Source organism: Syngnathus acus, chromosome 1 (genome assembly GCF_901709675.1).
Source record: "Syngnathus acus chromosome 1, fSynAcu1.2, whole genome shotgun sequence".
Taxonomy (NCBI): Eukaryota; Metazoa; Chordata; class Actinopteri; order Syngnathiformes; family Syngnathidae; genus Syngnathus; species Syngnathus acus.
The window spans coordinates 8,493,733-8,512,601 of NC_051087.1; the positions used below are offsets into that span (position 1 = coordinate 8,493,733).

The window sequence follows — 18,869 nt, forward strand, 5'->3', positions numbered from 1 at the left end:
TATATAGAGTTTGTGGAGCGTCAGAGCCAGCATGGCCTTCTGCCAGCCAAAACATGGAAGCATGCGGACTTGTATTTGCAAATTAAATTCTAATATTTGAACAGTACAGGAATCACAGTTTGTCTATATGCTTCCTGCTCTTTAACAAACCAAAAATAATGGGACAAATTAACTATCAAATAGAACATTGACTTTTTATTACCTTAATAATCAAGTCACCAGTATTCTTCCCTTTTGGCTTAACCCAGAGGGATAAAATGCTTGCATGCTTCTTCAAGTAGACAAAGTCAAGTGTGGTTTGTCTTGCATGGGAAGAGATTTATTTTTGTTTCAGGTCACCCAGGCAATCTGCTATACCACAGGCTACCTTGAAGGAAGGGTAGCTTAGTTTGCTTGGTTAGATAACAAGTTTAGCCCTGACAGGACATTGCATGGGCCTTAATATAGAAACCACTGCCTTCAAGCGTTGTAAATCAAATGAGAAGTTACCTCAGGTTGTGATATGGTATTCGCCAACACGAGAATGCATAGTGAGGACAAATAGGTTAGTCCTCCTCTACTTACTGTTAATGTCTTCCCAGATGGAAGAGGATTTTGACGGGGGTCTTGGCAGGCTCAGGATGGAGCCAATCTTCCCCTAAGCCCTCCCCAGCACCATTTGCTGGGAGTGAAAGTGAGAGGGCCACTCCATTAAGTATGCTCCTGTTTAATTGGATAGAAACAGTAGGAGACAAAAGGCCAGGTTATTTAAATCCCACAGTGCTCTGTGGTCTGGGGAGAAAATCTTTCAAATTTTGGAGTTACACTTTTTTTAATTAACATTGTTAATCAATAATGCATAAATAAAGATGATTTGAGCAAATTTCTGTACTATTTACCATTTCAGTAGTACCCAATAAGTAGCTCTCAGTTACAAAAAATTTGATCCCCGTTCTAGTTAATCATCCCTGATGAAGTTTGCTGTTCCATCTGCTGGGCCCTTATGCACAGGCCATTGACTTGATGACACGATGGGCCACAGCTTTATTGTGCTCTAAGCTGGTTGAGATTGACAACATCCACTGACTTGGGTGTGAGGATGAAGAGCAGGTGTGGCAGGGTGAGGTGGCAAGTGGCGCCGGTAAAAGAGACGAGACAGACGTTGGATTTGAATTGAAGGTAGAATGGACGGGGGAGGAACAGGGAGATGCAGAAGGAGGGAGGCAGGTTCTAAGTGGGAGGAATAGAGAGCGAGCGTGGGAGGAGCATTTGGCAGTCGGCGCTCGGCTTGTTCACTTTAGAACTTCTCGTGGCGAAGATCTCACAGAGGATTTACCATTGGCAGTTTTAGAAATTCAATCGGGACTTTTTTGAGAGGGGCTGGAATATTTTTCCATCTTTAGGCCAACTGGCAGAGCAACCTCCAACTCAGGTGAGGATTTCTTCTTTGCCACAGTATTATCTATGCATATTTGTTTGTGTTTTATTTTTGAATGTGTATGCTGTTCTTCTCATTTGCTTCTACGATCATATTTTTCTTAATTGAGGGTTAATTGATGAAGTTTAAAAGTGACGTTGTTATTTTAGTTTTGATCGTAAAGTTGACATTTGATTTGTGACTGTATACTTTTCAAGCAGCGGTGTGCTGACTGTGTGGCTTATCTAAGTATATCTTATCAGGGATTAGCGAGCCTCCTAATAAGCTTTCACTAATGTCAAATGCTCACAGGTTCTCAGCACAATGTTAAGAAGGCTGCTGCAGACACTGAATATGGACAGTATAACTCCCCTGATTGCAAGCACTAAAATAAGTGCCGAAAATTGGTGTTGAAAATGCAGTCAATTTGCCACCATTTAATCACGTATGAGAAAAAGAACCTATTAGTATTTTTTATCCATGCAAGCTTTATCATTCTCTATCGGCTGTCAATGACAAACTTCTCGTTTGTCTTGCTAATTACAATTCAGCACACATGTAAGTTAAAAAAAACAAAAAAGCAAGTGTAAAATAACTAATACTAATATTCCCTAGGTTCTTTTGACCACCAATTAATTAGACACGCAAACAAGTGTGGTAGTATTGACTAATCACAACCCTTTTTTAATCATTATTTAACAATTTATGTAATCTTTTAAGTTTTTTTGTTGTCTCTGCTATAGATTGTACGGGGTCACATCATCACACTTGAATCTAATGAGATTGTATAACACAAGTAATGCTCAGATCTGACACGATCAGTATTAAAGAAATTTACCAATATGTTTATTTTTCTCAAAATGTAGTTGCATCGGTGACCATCTACATTGCTTTATATTGAGGACTCTTAGTAGTATTTTTTTATTATTAAATATTTGTTATCTCGAGCGCTCAGTATGATGCCGTGCACACTTGATCAATTCAACTTTGTCGGTGTCATGCAAAACTGAGCATTAGTTACAATCTTCACAAAAATAGGATTGTGTCACCTAACATCTCTTGTATTGGTTTTCATCACGTTTTTGTTCATACTTCTAGTGATAATTCCTCTGAATTACAATGTTGTTGTTTTTTTGTCCACTGTCCAGGGAGTAATATGAGGAAGCCTTTAAATGGGCTGGACCCCGGAATCCGACTCAAGGGCCTCCATTGGATTTAAAAGGAGAAACAACATGCAAACCAATCGATGAACCAGTGTGGCCTGTCAGATCCTCGCCCTTAGAGCCAACAGCACCATCAACCCATCATTTGGTGGGGTGATTGTAAATATTTCCACTCTGCCTGAGAACCAAAGATGATGGACTACTTCCTGACAAGAAGTCAAGACACCATGGATTCAACCAGCTTTGCTCCGCTTCTCGGACCTCCTCATAGCTGCATGAGGCACCGCTACCAGGGTGTAAAGAGGAAACTGCGGTCGGGGCGAATTCTTGGCTTGATCTTCAGCATGGCGGTGGTATGCACAGTGTGTTCATGGAGTGCCTTGTCTCTTGTCACCACGGGGGTGCCCAGTGAGCCTGAATCGGAGGTTTCAGGAGATGAAGAGGTGCCCCAAAGAACTCTCCTGGAGCACCAGAACGAGTCCAACCCCGGGGGTGACCAACAAACATCAGAAATTGAGATGAATCACGGGGACTACCCTACAGACTACTTTAGCGTGGAGGACAGACGCCAAGGCTTTGTGGTGTTTCATATGTTTGGCATGTTGTACATGTTTATAGCCTTAGCCATTGTGTGCGATGAATTCTTTGTCCCAGCCCTAACAGTCATTACCGAAAAGCTGGAGATCTCTGATGATGTAGCAGGAGCCACCTTCATGGCGGCGGGCGGATCGGCTCCAGAGTTGTTCACCTCCGTCATAGGAGTCTTTGTTTCCCACAGTAACGTGGGCATCGGCACCATTGTCGGCTCGGCCGTCTTTAACATTTTGTTTGTGATCGGCATGTGCGCCATCTTCTCCAAAGAGGTGCTGAACCTCACCTGGTGGCCTCTGTTCAGAGATGTCTCCTTCTACATTGTTGGCTTGCTCATGCTCATCTACTTCTTTCTGGATAATGAAATCACACTGATGGAAAGTATTGCCCTGCTCACGTGCTACTTCACCTACGTGACTTTCATGAAGTTCAACGCCAAAGTAGAACTGGTCATCAAAAGGATACTGGGCAGCAACCAGGTGAACATAATCGAGACTGCACCCAAGGTATGTCCGTTTCGTCACCTACACAACCGTTCCTTCGCTATCTGTCCATTTGTTTGTACACTTTTTTTTGCTTTTGACTTTTTTACACTTTTTGTCCCTTAAGCCATCTGTCACTCCCTTCACCCCTTCACCCATTCACCTGTCCACCCGTTTATCCACACCAAGTGCCAGATTCTCATTAATCAGTTCATCAACACATTTGTTCGTTCTACTCACTATCCATTTACTCATACATCCATTCATACTGTTTGTCCAACCGATCCATCGCTCCATGTGTTTGTCCAACGATCACCCTGTTGCATTGCTTTTCCACAAATCATCCTTCCCCACATTCAACCCTACTTTCATTGAATTGCCCCTAAATCCATCATTCATTCCCTTCACCCATCCGTCCGTCCATCCATCCATCTTCTGAACAGTCCCTAAATACACTTGTCTATCCCTTTATCACACCATCGATCTGCCCATCTGTCCATCCATTCATCCATATTCTCTTCCTAATTCTATCCGCCCATCTCTGCATTTTTTCATCCATACATCTTTGGTTATCTATAAACCCAATCAAGCAACCAATCAATCACTAAATGGATTTGTTGGTTTCTGGAGCCATCATTACATTCATACAACCGAACCAACTACATGATCCATCTGTCATCATTTCCTTTCAACCGTCCATCCATTTAGTCAACCCTATTTTCATCTATCTATCCATCCATAAATCCATCCATCCACACGTTACAAAGCTAGATTTTCACCAATCCATGACACGCCCGACAAAAATTGGTTTCTAGCATGAGACTTTTTTTTTTATTTTAATTCAAATTCTCTAAATATGTGACCTAATACAGTTAAAAGTCATTACCAAATATTTTGCAAAAGCGGCTTTTGTCATGTGCATCTGGGAAATTTTGTTTCTCGCAATGCCCTTTATGAGGCCAGACAGGGTAATGAGCCAAGGTGTTGATACACCACTCGGTAATTAACAGAAGGTCATGTGAATTCTTTTGTACAAGGAGACAAATGTTTGCCTTGCACTTCTTCTTATGTCACACAGTACCAGACACCGAGACAAGCCACGGCCTCTTCGTGCGAATCTAAAGAACATACCCTTAAAGCTGCTGGGTTGTCTCCAAAAAAACAACAACTCAATTTGTTGGTTTGTTTATGTCCAAAAATGTGTTGTTTTCTGCAGAACAACCCAGGTAATTCACAATGGAGCTCCTGTAACAGCTAAATGATGCCACTTTGGTTTATCTGCAAACATTAGGTGGAAAGTTCTCTAAATGATGTTGGCTTTCTTTGATTTAATAAACACACTTTGCATTTTAAAGTTTGAGAAAAGGCAGAAGAGACTGTCTTTCTCATCAACGCTTCCTCTTTCAACACATTTTGTCTCCTATCTGACATTGTGAAGATGCCCCTTCACTTTCGTTTATCTGCTGGGTCAGTGGCTGGCTTTGTTCTGCATGTCACTTATGCTGTCCGTGGATTCGTTTTGTATTAATAACACACTCACAGAGGCAATCACTTGACATCCACTTGTTCAATCACTTCATGGTGGAAGTCTAAATGATGTAGTGTCATTGTGCTGTGTGACATGGTACAAGGTCAAACAAAGATTGATGCAAAACCAAGATTATTCATACCTCTTTGACGCTAGTCAATGCTTTGAATCTGTGGCATTATCCCCTCCGTCCCTGCTGATGATCATCAACAGTTGCCAGTAACAAACTGATTCTCAAGAAGAACTATTAATATCACTACTATGTTGTGATGTAAATGATATACTGTATATTTTAATGATTTTCAAAACTCACTTCCCCCTTAACATCAAATGTCTTGATATGAGTTATTCCCCCAAAATTGCACATATTGTATAGCAAATTGAAACGTGATGAGGATATTGAAGCTATCAACTGTCCTGTGGCTTTTGCTGCCTTCTGGGAATCGGCTGTACTTTTGATGACGTAACATCACCTCCAAAAAGAGCTTTTCCGTTTTCGTTGCAAGGCTCTTGATGTCCTCCTGTCCTCATGTAATGGTTGCTGCTAAATAATCCCAAAGGTTAATGCTCTTCAATCCCATTAAAGATGCTAATAATAGTCAGGTGCTCTCTGGTGGTAGAGGGAATCACAGCAGCACACAGAAGGGTAGAGAGCAAGAAGACCTCTCCACAATTAAGACTGACAACATCCTGAAGTTATGATCATTGGGGACATTGTCAGGAGACCAAACCTAATATCTACTTCAGTTTCTGTGTTGCAAAAAGAGTGAGCAGCTACTGGTTTGCATAATGTTAGCACGGAAGACACCAATCCTCTTTTATCCCCTTAATATCTTCTTACCTTCAGTGACGGCAGCAAACACACATCCCAGCACGCTCTCAATCAGTTGTACAAAATGTCCAACACAAACAATATCTATATCAATCACTGTTACACTTGCAAACAAATGAGATTCTAGCTGGACACCAGCTCAAGAGTTGCAGCACTCTTTGCGCTTCTTTCTCTCTGAAGGTTTTATTTTTGTAGAGAGCGCACGTGTGCTCGGCGTAAAAACTGGTGCATCTTAATTTTTATCCTGCTGTAAATTGCTTTACTGTTTTGGGGAATTTGGCAGACCGTACTGTCCTTGGCATTCCTGTGAACCGAGGGCTTTTAATTATATAGGCTCCAATAATTTGGTGGCTAAAAGTAGACTAGACATTAGACCAGCTTGGAGCGAGTCTAATTTGCGGCACAAGTGTTGTTATACAATGTTGGTGAATTTGGAGGTTAACCAACAATCATGTAGGAAGGTCACTTCACAGTGTTGATTTGTGATCACTCTGGCCAATTTTACATCGTCCACCCATGGAAGTGTGCTTGCAGTTGTGCACAGCAAGTCAGTTTCTGCGCCTCTCCTGCACTGAATTTAAAGGCACAATAAGACTACGATTTTCGCTAGACATGTGCTGGGCATGAATAGGGTCATGAATCTGAATCTGTGTTCCACCTGTGGTGTGCAACACAAAATCAAAGTGCACTGAATTTACGCAACACATAGTATAATACAGAAATTACCAGCAAGGGACAAAAAGCAAGCCAAGACTGTCTCTACTGTATGAAAGGCATCAGGTAGAAGTTTTTGTACTTGATGCCATCTGAAGAACAAACATGTAATTCTTCTTCCTGTCATGTATCAAAAATGTTTTGTAGTTTTTCTTTTTTTTTTTTTTCCACGGGGCCCCAATCCGTGACAGTGTCCCTTCGTGGTATGGTCAGATATGCCGAACAAATACTAGGAATTGTGTAAATATTTGGAGGGAGTAGACACAAACATTGTATTCCCGCTGTTTTTCTCTTACAGGTCAACCCCCCTGCTGCAGATGATGAGAACAAACTGATGGTGAGTCGGCTTTGTTGTGTGCAAAGTTTTTTTCCCCCAAAAGAATGTTATGACCCATTTGTATTTTTACAGGCAAAACCAAGGTTACAGAGGGAAGGTAGCTGTGCTTCACTGCACAACTCATTGATGAGAAACAGCATTTTCCAGCTCATGATACACACGCTGGACCCTCTGAGTAATGAAGGTGCGTTTAAGTAAAATACTGATACTTGCGCTCAAACATTTCAACAAGACAATTCCAGGTCGTAATATATAAGTATCAACAACAAGACTTTTTCCCGTAATGCACCAATGCAACCACAAAACAAAACTTTCTTGTACCGATTTCAGGACGATTCAAAGAGAAGGCATCGATCCTTCACAAAATGGCAAAACAGAAATGTAAAGAAGATCTGGCTGCCAGTGCCAACGGTGTTGGTGAGTTACAGTCTTATTCAATTTCAATCCATCCATTTTCTTGTCACAGTTGACTTTGACAATTTAAAGCCTAAAGGAAGGCCGGAGTCCAGATTCGAACCCGCAGTATATAATCTTATGATTTTGACCTGATTTAGTCTTCTTGCATGTAATTAATTATTATTCTTTGTCAGTATTGGTAGATATGTAAACCCTAACCCAGATACAACACAAAGCTTCACCTCTTTCTCTCTTTAAATACATGTTTTATTCTTTGTGTTCTTTCCTCAAGCAATTAAAACCATTCCCACCAGTACCAAGGTCGCAGTGGAAGTCACGCCTCCCATGAACGGTGTCATAGGAGACGAGGTACGGTGTCTGCACCTTGCTTCATGATGAATCTTTAAACAAATAAATATAGCTGTGAAATGTGAACAGAAAATACAGTATGGTAAATGGGCTCTCCATCAGGGTGGCGAAGAGGAGGAAGATGAAGATCAGCCTCTGAGTCTGGCCTGGCCTGACACCAATAGGAAACGTATCACTTACCTCATCATCCTCCCGATTGTCTTTCCTCTCTGGCTCACACTGCCTGATGTCAGGAGAGAGGTGAAAATTCACACACAAACACACACATGCATGGCTATAAAAATGTGTCCTGACATGCACTTACATCATACCTTACTGTCAGGAAAATGAACTCAATCTATACTTGTATCCTCTTTGGTTGTTTCAGACCTCAGAAAGGTTCTTCCCCGTCACCTTTCTTGGCGCTATCAGTTGGATTGCTTTCTTCTCCTATCTGATGGTGTGGTGGGCACATCAGGTAACTGACATACATACTCACCCACACACGTGAAGGTTTTTTGTTTCTATTCTTTCCTGTCTATTTTAGAGTTACATACAGTTGGTAGCAGGGTGTTAAATATATGACCTCTGCTGCTAATCCCTGACTAATCTGCCGTGAGCCACAGCCAGATCAACCCGCAACTCTATTTTAATGGTGCAAATGCAAAAGACAGACATGAAGAGAGCCATCACGCCCTGGAAGATTCAATACCACTTATCATCATTGAGGTCACGGGTGATCGGGAGTACATCCCAGTTGTCTTTGGCTCATATTAATAAGTAAATGAAGATGAAGCCATAGCATCATGACTGCATGTTAATGTTCAGCCCCTGAGGTCCTCTCCAAAGGACACATTGTAAAAAAAAGAAACAAAACCATATTTTGACTTTTCTTTCACATAGTAATGCTTTTTTTCACCCCTATGAATTATGCTGTGTTTTTGAAATTCAAAAAGTTTTTTCTCTGGGTCTCAGGAGAGTATCATTGTTCATCTCCTATTAGTGTGGTCGTCAGTCAAACCACTATTACTACCGATGACGAAAAAACTAAGATCCCTCCCAGAGCAGGTGTTTCACGCAAAGCCGTGGAACGTCTATCCAGAGGGCTGAACTGGTTACTCATCAGCAACAACCCTAACAGTAATGATGGATGCATAAATCAAGTGTTTCTTTGCCCTGTAGGTTGGAGAGACATTCTGGATCACAGAGGAGATCATGGGTCTGACTATTCTAGCAGCGGGCACTTCCATCCCTGACCTCATCACCAGTGTGATCGTGGCCCGAAAAGGTCTCGGTGACATGGCTGTGTCCAGCTCAGTAGGCTCGAACATCTTTGACATTACTGTGGGGTAAGTGGAAGGTTGAAATGAGATAAGATATGACCCACTGCCCCCCAGCTCATGAGTGTACTTTAACTGTCCCACTAGTCTGCCATTCCCTTGGCTCGTCTACAGCTTCATCAATGACTTCAAGCCGGTGGAGGTGAGCAGCAACGGCCTTTTTTGTGCCATCGTCCTCCTCTTCCTCATGCTCCTCTTTGTCATCATCTCCATCGCGGCCTGTAAGTGGAGGATGAGCAAGTTTCTCGGCTTCCTCATGTTCCTGCTCTACTTTGTTTTCCTCATCGTCAGCGTCTTGCTGGAGGACAAAGTTATTATGTGCCCTGTAACCGTCTGAGAGAGGAGCATGTTTGGCTACATTGATGCCACTTAATAACTTGATTTCAGCCGTGAGGCTCCGTTTTGAGGGATTCTACTTCCTTCACAGGACTGATGGAAAATTTACATGAACAATGACTGATCCTGATGAGTCAAGCAAGGTTCATCATCAGCGATGATGACTTGTGTGAAAAACATTTCTTCAACCCGAAGTTACTTTATGTGATTTATAATAAGAGGATTGAAGTGGACATTATTTGTGTTGCAAAGCTCTGGAGGGGATTCCAATGATCATGGAGGGGAAAAAAGAGACACTTTATTTGTGTGAAAGCTAGATGTTCAAATGTTTTATTTCATGCACTGCGTCAATATCATCAGTGTAGTTCATCAGAATCATTTGCACAGTTACTGTTCATTCATTCATTTCATGAACAAACACAAGCTGTTTTCAGTACAGTATACACATTTTTATCTGACTGTGGTGACGTCATTTTGTTTCAGCAACGAGTGACAAAATGGCAGCCCCCTGATATGAAAAAAAAAAGCCCCCCAGCTATGCTACTGTGGTTCAACAGAATTATTTAAAAAAAATACTCATGAAACAGGCCTGGACCAAAACGATTCTACCCCTAGAAAAGATTGAAAATAATTTGAGCATTCAACCAAAGTATGTTCTCTAAAGCAAGTGTCTTCAAACTTGTAAATATACTTGTAATTGACTTGTAACTATATCAAGTCTTGTAATTATATCACGTTACTGTGCCGTTTGGCGACATGAAGTGGACCACAGTAAACATGGGCCACAGGAAGCGATGGAGAGAATTGTTGCAGAAGATTAGAAATAAAATTACAGAAATCTACAGAAAGCACTCCACCAGTTGTAACAATATTCAAATCTTCTGAGAAAGACTTAAAAAAAAACAACATGTCTGTGAAATGTGTCACAATTTTCTCTTGGAATTCAGGCTAAAACGTTTTTTAAAATGTACCTTATAGCACTTAGCTGAATAATTCAGATCTACGGGACCTACGTACAGTAAGTGGTAAGTCATTCATTCATCATCATTAAATATTGTCTCAATAATTAAAGGTCCGCTAAAGGCAGTCATTATTCCTGAATAACACACCATCTGCTGCATTTGATCTTGTAATTCAAGTACAATTTTGTGTGACAACTTTTTCAGTGCAATTTTAACAACACATGATACACGTACTGTATAGTCAAAGTGTCAGTTGGTGAGGTGCTGCAAACTGGTTTTTTTCCCCTTTATATTTTTCCAAGACTCACAAACTTTTCTTTCATATTCATCTGCATTTATTTGTGTGTTTCTCTTTTCTCTCTGGTTAACAATCTAGAAGTAGAACCTATTTAGACAAACATATCTTGCTATCTATTCCAAACAACAACACCACAGATACACATCTCAATTCTCTTCTCTCCAACGATATAAAATGAACTCAGATAATTTTCAGGATATGTTCTATTTTGCATTTATGTGTATAATTGTAAAAATATATAGGTCTATATTACAACACTGTATATAAACTCCTGTATGTAATCATAGTCAATTCAATGTCTATTCTCGGGAGTCAGCTTTAGGGCACTCATGCAGTAATATTTTAAATTGTTGCTTTGATGATTATCAATGTCCATTGCAAAAATATCTGCAAGAGTTCATCCATCATTGACCAACATTTTTGTTGTTGTTGTAAATTTCCATTTTACTGTCATGCAAGCATGGAATCCTTCTCGTTTGTTACTTGAATTGTGTATAACAATGTATAAAAATGTAATTCCTCAATTTACTGTATAAAACATGACTAAATAAATTAATGCTGAACTATAAACAGCAATTTTGGATTTTGTGTTAAATGTGTGCAGGTCTTTGAACACAATCAATTATACAAAAACAAAATCCACCTTGAATGAGTATTTTCAGACTAGACGGAGATTATTTTAAATTTCAGCAGCAGTTTTTTTTATGCAGCAAAAGACACATCACAATCATCCCGATAATCAAACATAGCTCTTTAGTAAGGCCATGAATGGGGAATAGCTTGCTTCTCCAAATCTGCTGTTTATCATCATTGTTTATTGTATTTAAAATATACAATAATGCAGTAGTATACCTCGTCATATTCAGTCCACATATATACCACAGAGTGGCAGTAATGAGAAAAGCACCTACGCTAAAGTAAAACGAAGAAGACGCAAAATAAACCCGTGACTTATCTAACCCGTAAATGTAAACATAGGTAAATGCGATGCGGTACTTTTGAAATGCGTGCTTTCAGTAAAGCTAAGATAGTAAGGGCAAATGTGTCCTGCACATTGCTAATGTTTGGACAACAAAACTGAATGAACAAGAATGACGGCACATTGTGCGGTTGCACACAACGCGTTGCGTACAATCGCGTCAACAAGGACTGGGAATAACCTCAAGGTAAATTGATGGAGCGCCTGTATTTCCTTAATGTGCATTACTGACTGCACACACTTTGACGTTGACAAATAGCAAGCAGATATCATGAAATTTATTTCAATGTATGTGCATTGCCTTGAATGGAAAATTCGCCCCTGCCAATATGGCCGCCACGTAGACACGTCGTTATGTCTGGTTTCTACATAGCGGTGGCACGTAACATTTGTTACCGTGCTTAATCATTCGACTCAGTGGTATTTTGGAAAGTGTACTTTTGGAGCTTGGTTGTACCCGCGTAGAAATATTGTTAATCTCCCGTTGATTAACTTTGGTTGCAACGAGCGATATGGATTCTTCTGGGTCGTCGGGGGTGCTTGTTACCGACGGTCCCGTCGTTGAAGAATGTCCCAAACCCGAACTGTCTGCTGCGATGCGGGCAAAAATCGAGAGGAATCGACAGCGGGCGTTGATGCTCCGACAAGCCAGGATAGCGAGCCGCCCTATGGGCGCAGAGCAGGGCGCGACTTCTGCCAAAGTATGCAAAACCATTGACTCTGGTGGGGGCTTTTTCATCGAGGAAGAGGAGGGTTTGGAGGAGACGCAGAAGACCAATAAAGTGGTGCACCAGCCAGGTAGGTACCTTTGCATGTTTAGATGTTCATTTTTTATTCTCATGACCTGTATTGTTTCGCAGCTCCGGTTATTGAGCCAGAATACCTGTTTTGCGACGACTGTCAAAAACCTTTTATGGATTCCTACCTCAGCAACAGCTTTGACCTGTCTGTGTGTGACAAGTGCAGGTAAATTCCACACGTTACACCTTTAGACTGTAAATTACTTTACCACAGTCTTCTCTAACCTTTTGTTTCGGTATCTCGCAAGGAGTTGAAACATTTGCAACAGGTTGACCCATGCGATTCCTTGTTCAGTTAGATTTGACACTTAAACAGTTATCGTCATCATGCTGTTCATGTTTAGATATGAGACCAAGTTGACACTGAAAGCAGAAGTCCAGTTTTTTCTTTGCAATATCTTCTATGCACTCCACTAATCTAAATAAAAAGTTGACCGTTTCTCTTTTTCAGGGACAGCAACGAGAAACACAAGTTAATCTCCAGAACTGAGGCCAAGCAGAACTATCTTCTGAAGGACTGTGACCTGGACAAGCGGGAGCCTCCACTCAAGTTCATATTGAGGAAAAACCCTCACAACCCACGCTGGGGGGACATGAAACTCTACCTTAAAATACATGTTGAGAAGCGATGTATGGAGGTGTGGGGTTCGGAGGCGGCGCTGGAGGAAGCCAAGGAGGCCAGGGAAGAAAACAGAGATGTGCAGAAACAAAAACGGTTCAACAAGAAAGTTAAAGGTCAGTTTAATGCTTGAGCAGTGGATTAGCATGGAGCACCTCAACGTGCAGGCTGAACAACTTGTTAATACATTTCTTTTTTTGACAGAGTTGCGCCGGGCAGTGAGGAGCAGCATGTGGACTAAAGACACTAGCGTTCATCAACATGAATATGGACCAGAAGTGGTGGTTGATCTGGAAGAGGACCTCTACAAGAAAACTTGCACGACCTGCGGTCATGAACTCAACTATGAAAAGATGTAAGTTTGTACAATTTGATACCTTAGCTCAGAAGCACACTTTCCAATTCTCCTTAAAGAGCCAAACTCCATTAACTCCTCTCCATATTTGAAAGTTTTCTGAATTCTATTTGAAACCAAAATGTAAGCAACTGATCTAAGCAACTTAAGTCCAAAGTCCACCATTTCCATGACTACAACATCCCACTTCACATGCAGATGATTTATATGCAGTGAATCCACAAATTGGATTCATTTGAAAAAGTCCTTACTAAAGAATTTAAGCTAGTTGTAATTGTATGTATTGTATGTTTTGGAACTTGCTACATTGTTATCTTTATTGAATAAATGTTTCATATTAAAAATCTCCCATTTCCATGTAGCATGATTGTTAAACAGAAAAATGATTCTGAATACTTTTGATATTCTGTAAATAGTATCAGTATATACATAATTTGCATAATCTTTAGTTTAACTCACTAATCAGTTGCAAAAATTGTGATCATGTTAAGTCACATAATCAGCTGTAGGTACCCAAGGTCAGCAACTTAATAAAATGTAATTGTAAATTTTGAATTTGTCCTTTTCCAACAAATGCACTCAAACCTGTTCATGGGTGACTTAACAAGTCTATAGAGTGCATCTGTCAAAATACCACATGGATCAAGAGATTCTAAGCGATCAAGGTGAAACTGGCACATTTCAGGAACTCGTGCACTTAAACTATTACAGTTTAAATTGCAAATTGCATAAGTTACTTTCAACTCCAAGTCACCAGAATACACTGGGCACCTAGTGTTTGTGGCACATGACATCAGAAATAGACGTCCAGTTTGGTATGAAAATATGTTTTATTCATTTATAAGTCACAGTAGTCTAAAACGTTTTTAGTGTCAGGGAGTTTCTAGAACACAGAATCTCCTGTCTTTGGGACATCAATCAGGCTCTCCATCTCAGCCTGTTCGAGAGAAAAGCAAGGTAAAACAAGTGCAGCTGTAAATTTCTTGACATAAACTAAGGCAGTCTGTTCTATCCGTCCATCACCAAGCATTAAGCTAAACATTCATCATTAATACACAATTGTAGAGTTCAAGCAATACATGCACACTATTCATGGACTTACATCCACAAAGTACTTCTCAATGATGTTGTGCGCTGCCTTGTACACATGCTCGTTTTCATGGTTCTGGAGCCTTTCAATGCGATCCAGTCCTCCCACCTCTTCAACCAGCATGCTGAGTTTCTCCATCTCACCGATCTTCTCTGCAGCCTTAACAGTAATTAACAGAACACGTCAGACTCCAAGTGATCGTACCAAGTCACGTTTCAGGTCAGGTGTAGCAATGTGTCTCACCATAAAAATGTTGTTGATGCTATCCAATATGACCAGAACGATTTTGGCATCTTTAACTTGCAGAAGCTTGATTATTGCCTCCAGCGCCCCACTATGCACCACCTCTACTACCTGCTCCACAGTGCCCCCACTGGTCAGGTTTGTCACTGCCCACACAGCCTCCCTTTGAGTCTTGAAATCTCCCTTTAGGAAACAAAACATGACTTAGCTGCCAATTTGTGACCTTAAATCGTTTGAAATGCAGGTTCTGACATTTTTTTTTATCACTTACATTTTTAAGTTTTTCTACCAAAAGAGGGAGAACACCACATGTGAGGATCTGTTGGATTTGCTGACATGGTCCGGCTGCAATGTTTGACAAGGCCCACGTCGCTTCTTTTTGTATATTGGCCTTTGGGTGATTCATGAGGCACGGAAGTATGCCAAGAACACCAGCATCAATCACCGCCTGAGTCTGCAGATCTGAGCCACTCACTATGTTTCCGATGGCACGAAGGGCAGGGGTCTCAAGTATAACAGGTTGAAAAGGACAAAGGTTAGCCAAACTATTAGATTAACAATTAGACCAAACTGTGACAAGTTTATTTACCATGACATTCAGCTCCTTGTGGCTTAGGAGCTCCACTAACCGAGGGACAATACCCGTTTTGACCACAATAGCAATACGATCATTGGTACCGTCCGTCAGGTAGGAGATTGCCCAGCATCCATCTGACAAGATGTCCTTGTCACTAAGATGGAGAAACTGGATCAATGCAGGAAGCACCTGCAGGAGTTTAACAGTTTTATCCTCACATTGACAACTTCTTATTTCAAGACAATCGGTCCATGCATTAGTTTACTTTTGTGTAACTGCTGAGCACTGATTTGTAGTTTTTGAAATCCACACATACAAATAGTTTAACGTTAACTGATAATGTATCAGTGTGTATTAGGTTTAAAAAAATAAATAAAATAGCAAAATTGAAAGTAAGGTCCAAGATCAGTGATCTTGCCACATAATTGAGACCGTATTTCCTAGTACATTTCAGAAAGCTTTACACAAACGCAACGTCGACTTACCTGTTGGACCGCAGACAAGGGTGGAAATGGGTTTTTATTTCTGCACAAGTTTGACAAAGTCCATGTAAGATTGCGTAGATACCCAACCTGAAAGGGATGAGAATTAGATTTTCAAATTGCTACAATTTAGAGGCTAAGAATATTTTGAGGCCAAGCTCTTTCCCAGTTTACTACAGGAACACCTGATTACCAGAAATGGTAAAGAACTACGTATGTACAAGCTAACAACAACAGCAGCAGCGACTTACAGGAGTTTCTGGGGAGACCCGTGCCAATAAGGCAGGGATCACATTGCATTCAATGAGGACATCTCTGTAAGTTGGACCATCACCTGCAAGTTATATAGAAAGAAAAAACAGCAGCACTGATAACATTCTTGGTACATGGAAAGCATAATAATTTTACACACACTAGAGTATTAAACTTATAAAATCCTAAACTACACTTCTCTTCAAATTCTCATTAGACTTCATGTAGATTTATGTGACAGTAAATTCAGCACATCACCTGCAATGTTACCAAGGGCCCATACCGCTTGCTCGCTGATGTGCAAATGTGGGGAGGCCAACAGAGAAATGAAGCTGGGTACAGCACCATGTTTTACCACCTGTGTACCGAAATAGATATTTTTAGCCCCTGTTCTTTAAAAAAAAAAAAAAAAAAAAGTGAGAATTTCAATTAACCCAAAATGTTACGTTTCCGCCAATTTTTTCCTACTGGTGCTGCTGCAGTGCTTTCACCTGCTTTGTGTGCCAAGACGTTCCAGAGGCAACATTGGTCAGCGCCCATGCGGCTTCAAACTGCAGACTGGGCTCATCCTCCATACCCAGGAAGAGCACAAAGCGGGCTAAGAGACCAGCATCTATGACCTCCTTCAGGCGAGGTTTCAACTCTTGGGAAAGTAGCTTTCTGCTCAGGAGCATATTAAAAATGTTATCGCTTTTAAAACGGATAAAATGCATATTGCCTGAAAAACGGTGCTCATAGCAGTTTTTAGCAGCTTCTGTGCTTGATGCATTGCTTTATGAGAATAGCATATTTCCCATGAAAAAGTGTTGCTCACCTGGCAGCCTGGCAGCCCCGAATTTGATCTTCCCTGCAGTCAGAGTTGACGTCTTTCAGGATTTCCTCAAGGCTGAAAGTGCAAACCTGCAAGAAAGTGTTCAGATCAGCAGCATGAGGCCAACCCCGGCCTTTCCGAACCGTCATGTGCTCACCAGCTGACCTTGTCATCGGAGACGTATGTAGGAGAAAGCGTATCCTCGCTGGGCAGGGAAGACAGCGTGATGCTTCTTCTCTTCATAAAGCTCTCATTCTTTTGAGCTTTGCGCAACTGCACGTGCTCCGTCATCCTCTTTTCTCGGAGTTTCTGCACACAAACAAACAACGGGCCAGGTTAGTTTTTGTTCACGCTTGACGCTTATCTTACACCCATGATCGATTCAAACTTACGGCCGGATCCTTGCCCTTGTTCTTGAATTTATTGAGGCGGTCGGCAGGTGTATTCCTAGGAGGCATACCGGACGCCATAACTGCAGGATGAGCTCGTTTGACGTCTTTCGAACGATCAATAACGAGTCACTCGTCAGCAGTGGGCACATTTTTAAGTCGGACAACGGCGGCTGGTGTACCCAATCAACTAATTTACGTGGTGCCCCATTGGCTGCGTGCAGTAAGCGATTGTAAGAGTCACATGAAATTGACTCCCTGGAGCTTGTTCGTTACCTATATCTGCAAAGGTCAATTTTATACATTGCATACGTGTCGGACTTTCACTTGATTACCTACGGTAATCATGTAACCATGGTTACTGTTTGTCTCGTGAGATGCCACATCCGGACGAGAGGTGGCAACATAACACAACATACTTGCTGCCACCCTTACGAATCAATTTCATCCCTGTAGAGTTGAGCTGGATTACATTAGTCATATATTCCATGCACACATCCTGCAAATAATAGGCATGCGCTGTGTTGCGAGTGAAGGAATGTTTAACTCACGTCAAAGTTTAAAGTATACGAAGTGGTTCCGAAAATGGATGGATGGATGGATGGATAGACTTTGTCAATAGGCACAGTAGTGTAAGGCGTTTTTTGTACGCTGTAGATAAAAAGTCCGCAAAAGTTAGATTTTGATTTAAAAAATACTCAAGCACCTAAAGAAATTGAGATGTTTATGGAAACACATTGGAAAATGACTGAGCTGTGCAAAGCTTTTTTTTTTCTAATTTTCTTTATCAATTTCACTTTTGTTTGTTTTTCTGAAATGAATTGTAGAAATGGTGTGTTGTCTGTAAAAGTTCAAAAAAATTTTCCACGCTCGCTTTTCAGGTCCAGCCTTTTTAAACATTTGCCTTTGCCGTCGTTCCACTTTCATTCACCATAGATGCAATCTACACTATTAATATTTCATGCTGCCTCTTCAATACCTTCCTGTCAATAATCGGGACAGAACACACTACAGGGCCAATCCATCAAACTGACCCTGTGTGTGTTCACTTGGTCACATTCACAAAAAAAACACACACATAGGTGATATTGATGGCATGCCAGATTCTATCACAAGAACACAGATTTCCATTGACAAGTATATGATGATTGATGATGCCAGTAACCTGTCACGTCTCGTCCCCGGTTGCTTTATTATGTCGATATGTTACCATGGTTTCTGTTCGCGTCGCCCCTCCCCTTCTGTGTTACCTCACAATCAATGTAACCAGTCACCTGCCTCTTGTTACCTGTCTTGTATTTAAGTTCTGTCTGCCCCTCACTCCCGTCGGATCATGTCTTCTTGCTTCTTGGTTCCTGTTTTTGTCAGTTCTGTTTCGGTGAGCCAGTCTGTCGGTCGGTCATGTTGTTGTTTTGTTAGGTCGTTATGTTAGTTTGTCCGTCTGTTCCCCTTATCCTCCCTTCTAACTACCTTTTCCCTCAATAAACCCTGGTCCAAGCTGCATTTGGTTGCCCTGCTCCATTCCGATCCCTGACATAACCTGCTGTCA

At 41.1% G+C, this 18,869-nt stretch overlaps 3 protein-coding genes across 4 annotated transcripts; 2 read left to right on the forward strand and 1 right to left on the reverse strand.

Annotated features, from left to right (window-relative positions):
- The first annotated feature begins 12 nt into the window (after positions 1-12).
- On the forward strand, positions 13-11,299 carry slc24a2 (solute carrier family 24 member 2). The gene is made up of 10 exons (XM_037251130.1): positions 13-1,411; positions 2,545-3,656; positions 7,005-7,043; positions 7,116-7,227; positions 7,374-7,460; positions 7,732-7,808; positions 7,911-8,048; positions 8,176-8,265; positions 8,970-9,136; positions 9,215-11,299. Exons 2-10 carry the CDS (start codon positions 2,751-2,753, stop codon positions 9,462-9,464), a joined length of 1,866 nt encoding a protein of 621 aa, XP_037107025.1. The 5' UTR covers positions 13-1,411; positions 2,545-2,750; the 3' UTR covers positions 9,465-11,299.
- A 339-nt stretch (positions 11,300-11,638) lies between these two features.
- Positions 11,639-14,755, forward strand: xpa (xeroderma pigmentosum, complementation group A). Of its 2 annotated transcripts, XM_037251168.1 has the most exons (5): positions 11,639-12,500; positions 12,563-12,668; positions 12,954-13,237; positions 13,326-13,476; positions 14,725-14,755. In XM_037251168.1, exons 1-5 carry the CDS (start codon positions 12,215-12,217, stop codon positions 14,738-14,740), a joined length of 843 nt encoding a protein of 280 aa, XP_037107063.1. In that variant the 5' UTR covers positions 11,639-12,214; the 3' UTR covers positions 14,741-14,755. The 2 variants fall into 2 exon arrangements, with proteins under 2 accessions (XP_037107063.1, XP_037107072.1); XM_037251177.1 differs by lacking the exon at positions 14,725-14,755 and having other exon boundaries at positions 11,640-12,500; positions 13,326-13,822.
- kpna7 (karyopherin alpha 7 (importin alpha 8)) lies at positions 14,288-17,420 on the reverse strand. Its single transcript, XM_037251140.1, has 12 exons — positions 17,324-17,420; positions 17,097-17,240; positions 16,935-17,020; positions 16,612-16,780; positions 16,379-16,478; positions 16,120-16,202; positions 15,872-15,958; positions 15,399-15,575; positions 15,081-15,314; positions 14,810-14,992; positions 14,579-14,725; positions 14,288-14,413 (listed from the first exon to the last, which is right to left on the reverse strand). The coding sequence occupies exons 1-12, from the start codon at positions 17,399-17,401 to the stop codon at positions 14,360-14,362; spliced, it is 1,542 nt and encodes a 513-aa protein (XP_037107035.1). The 5' UTR covers positions 17,402-17,420; the 3' UTR covers positions 14,288-14,359.
- Positions 17,421-18,869: the final 1,449 nt, after the last annotated feature.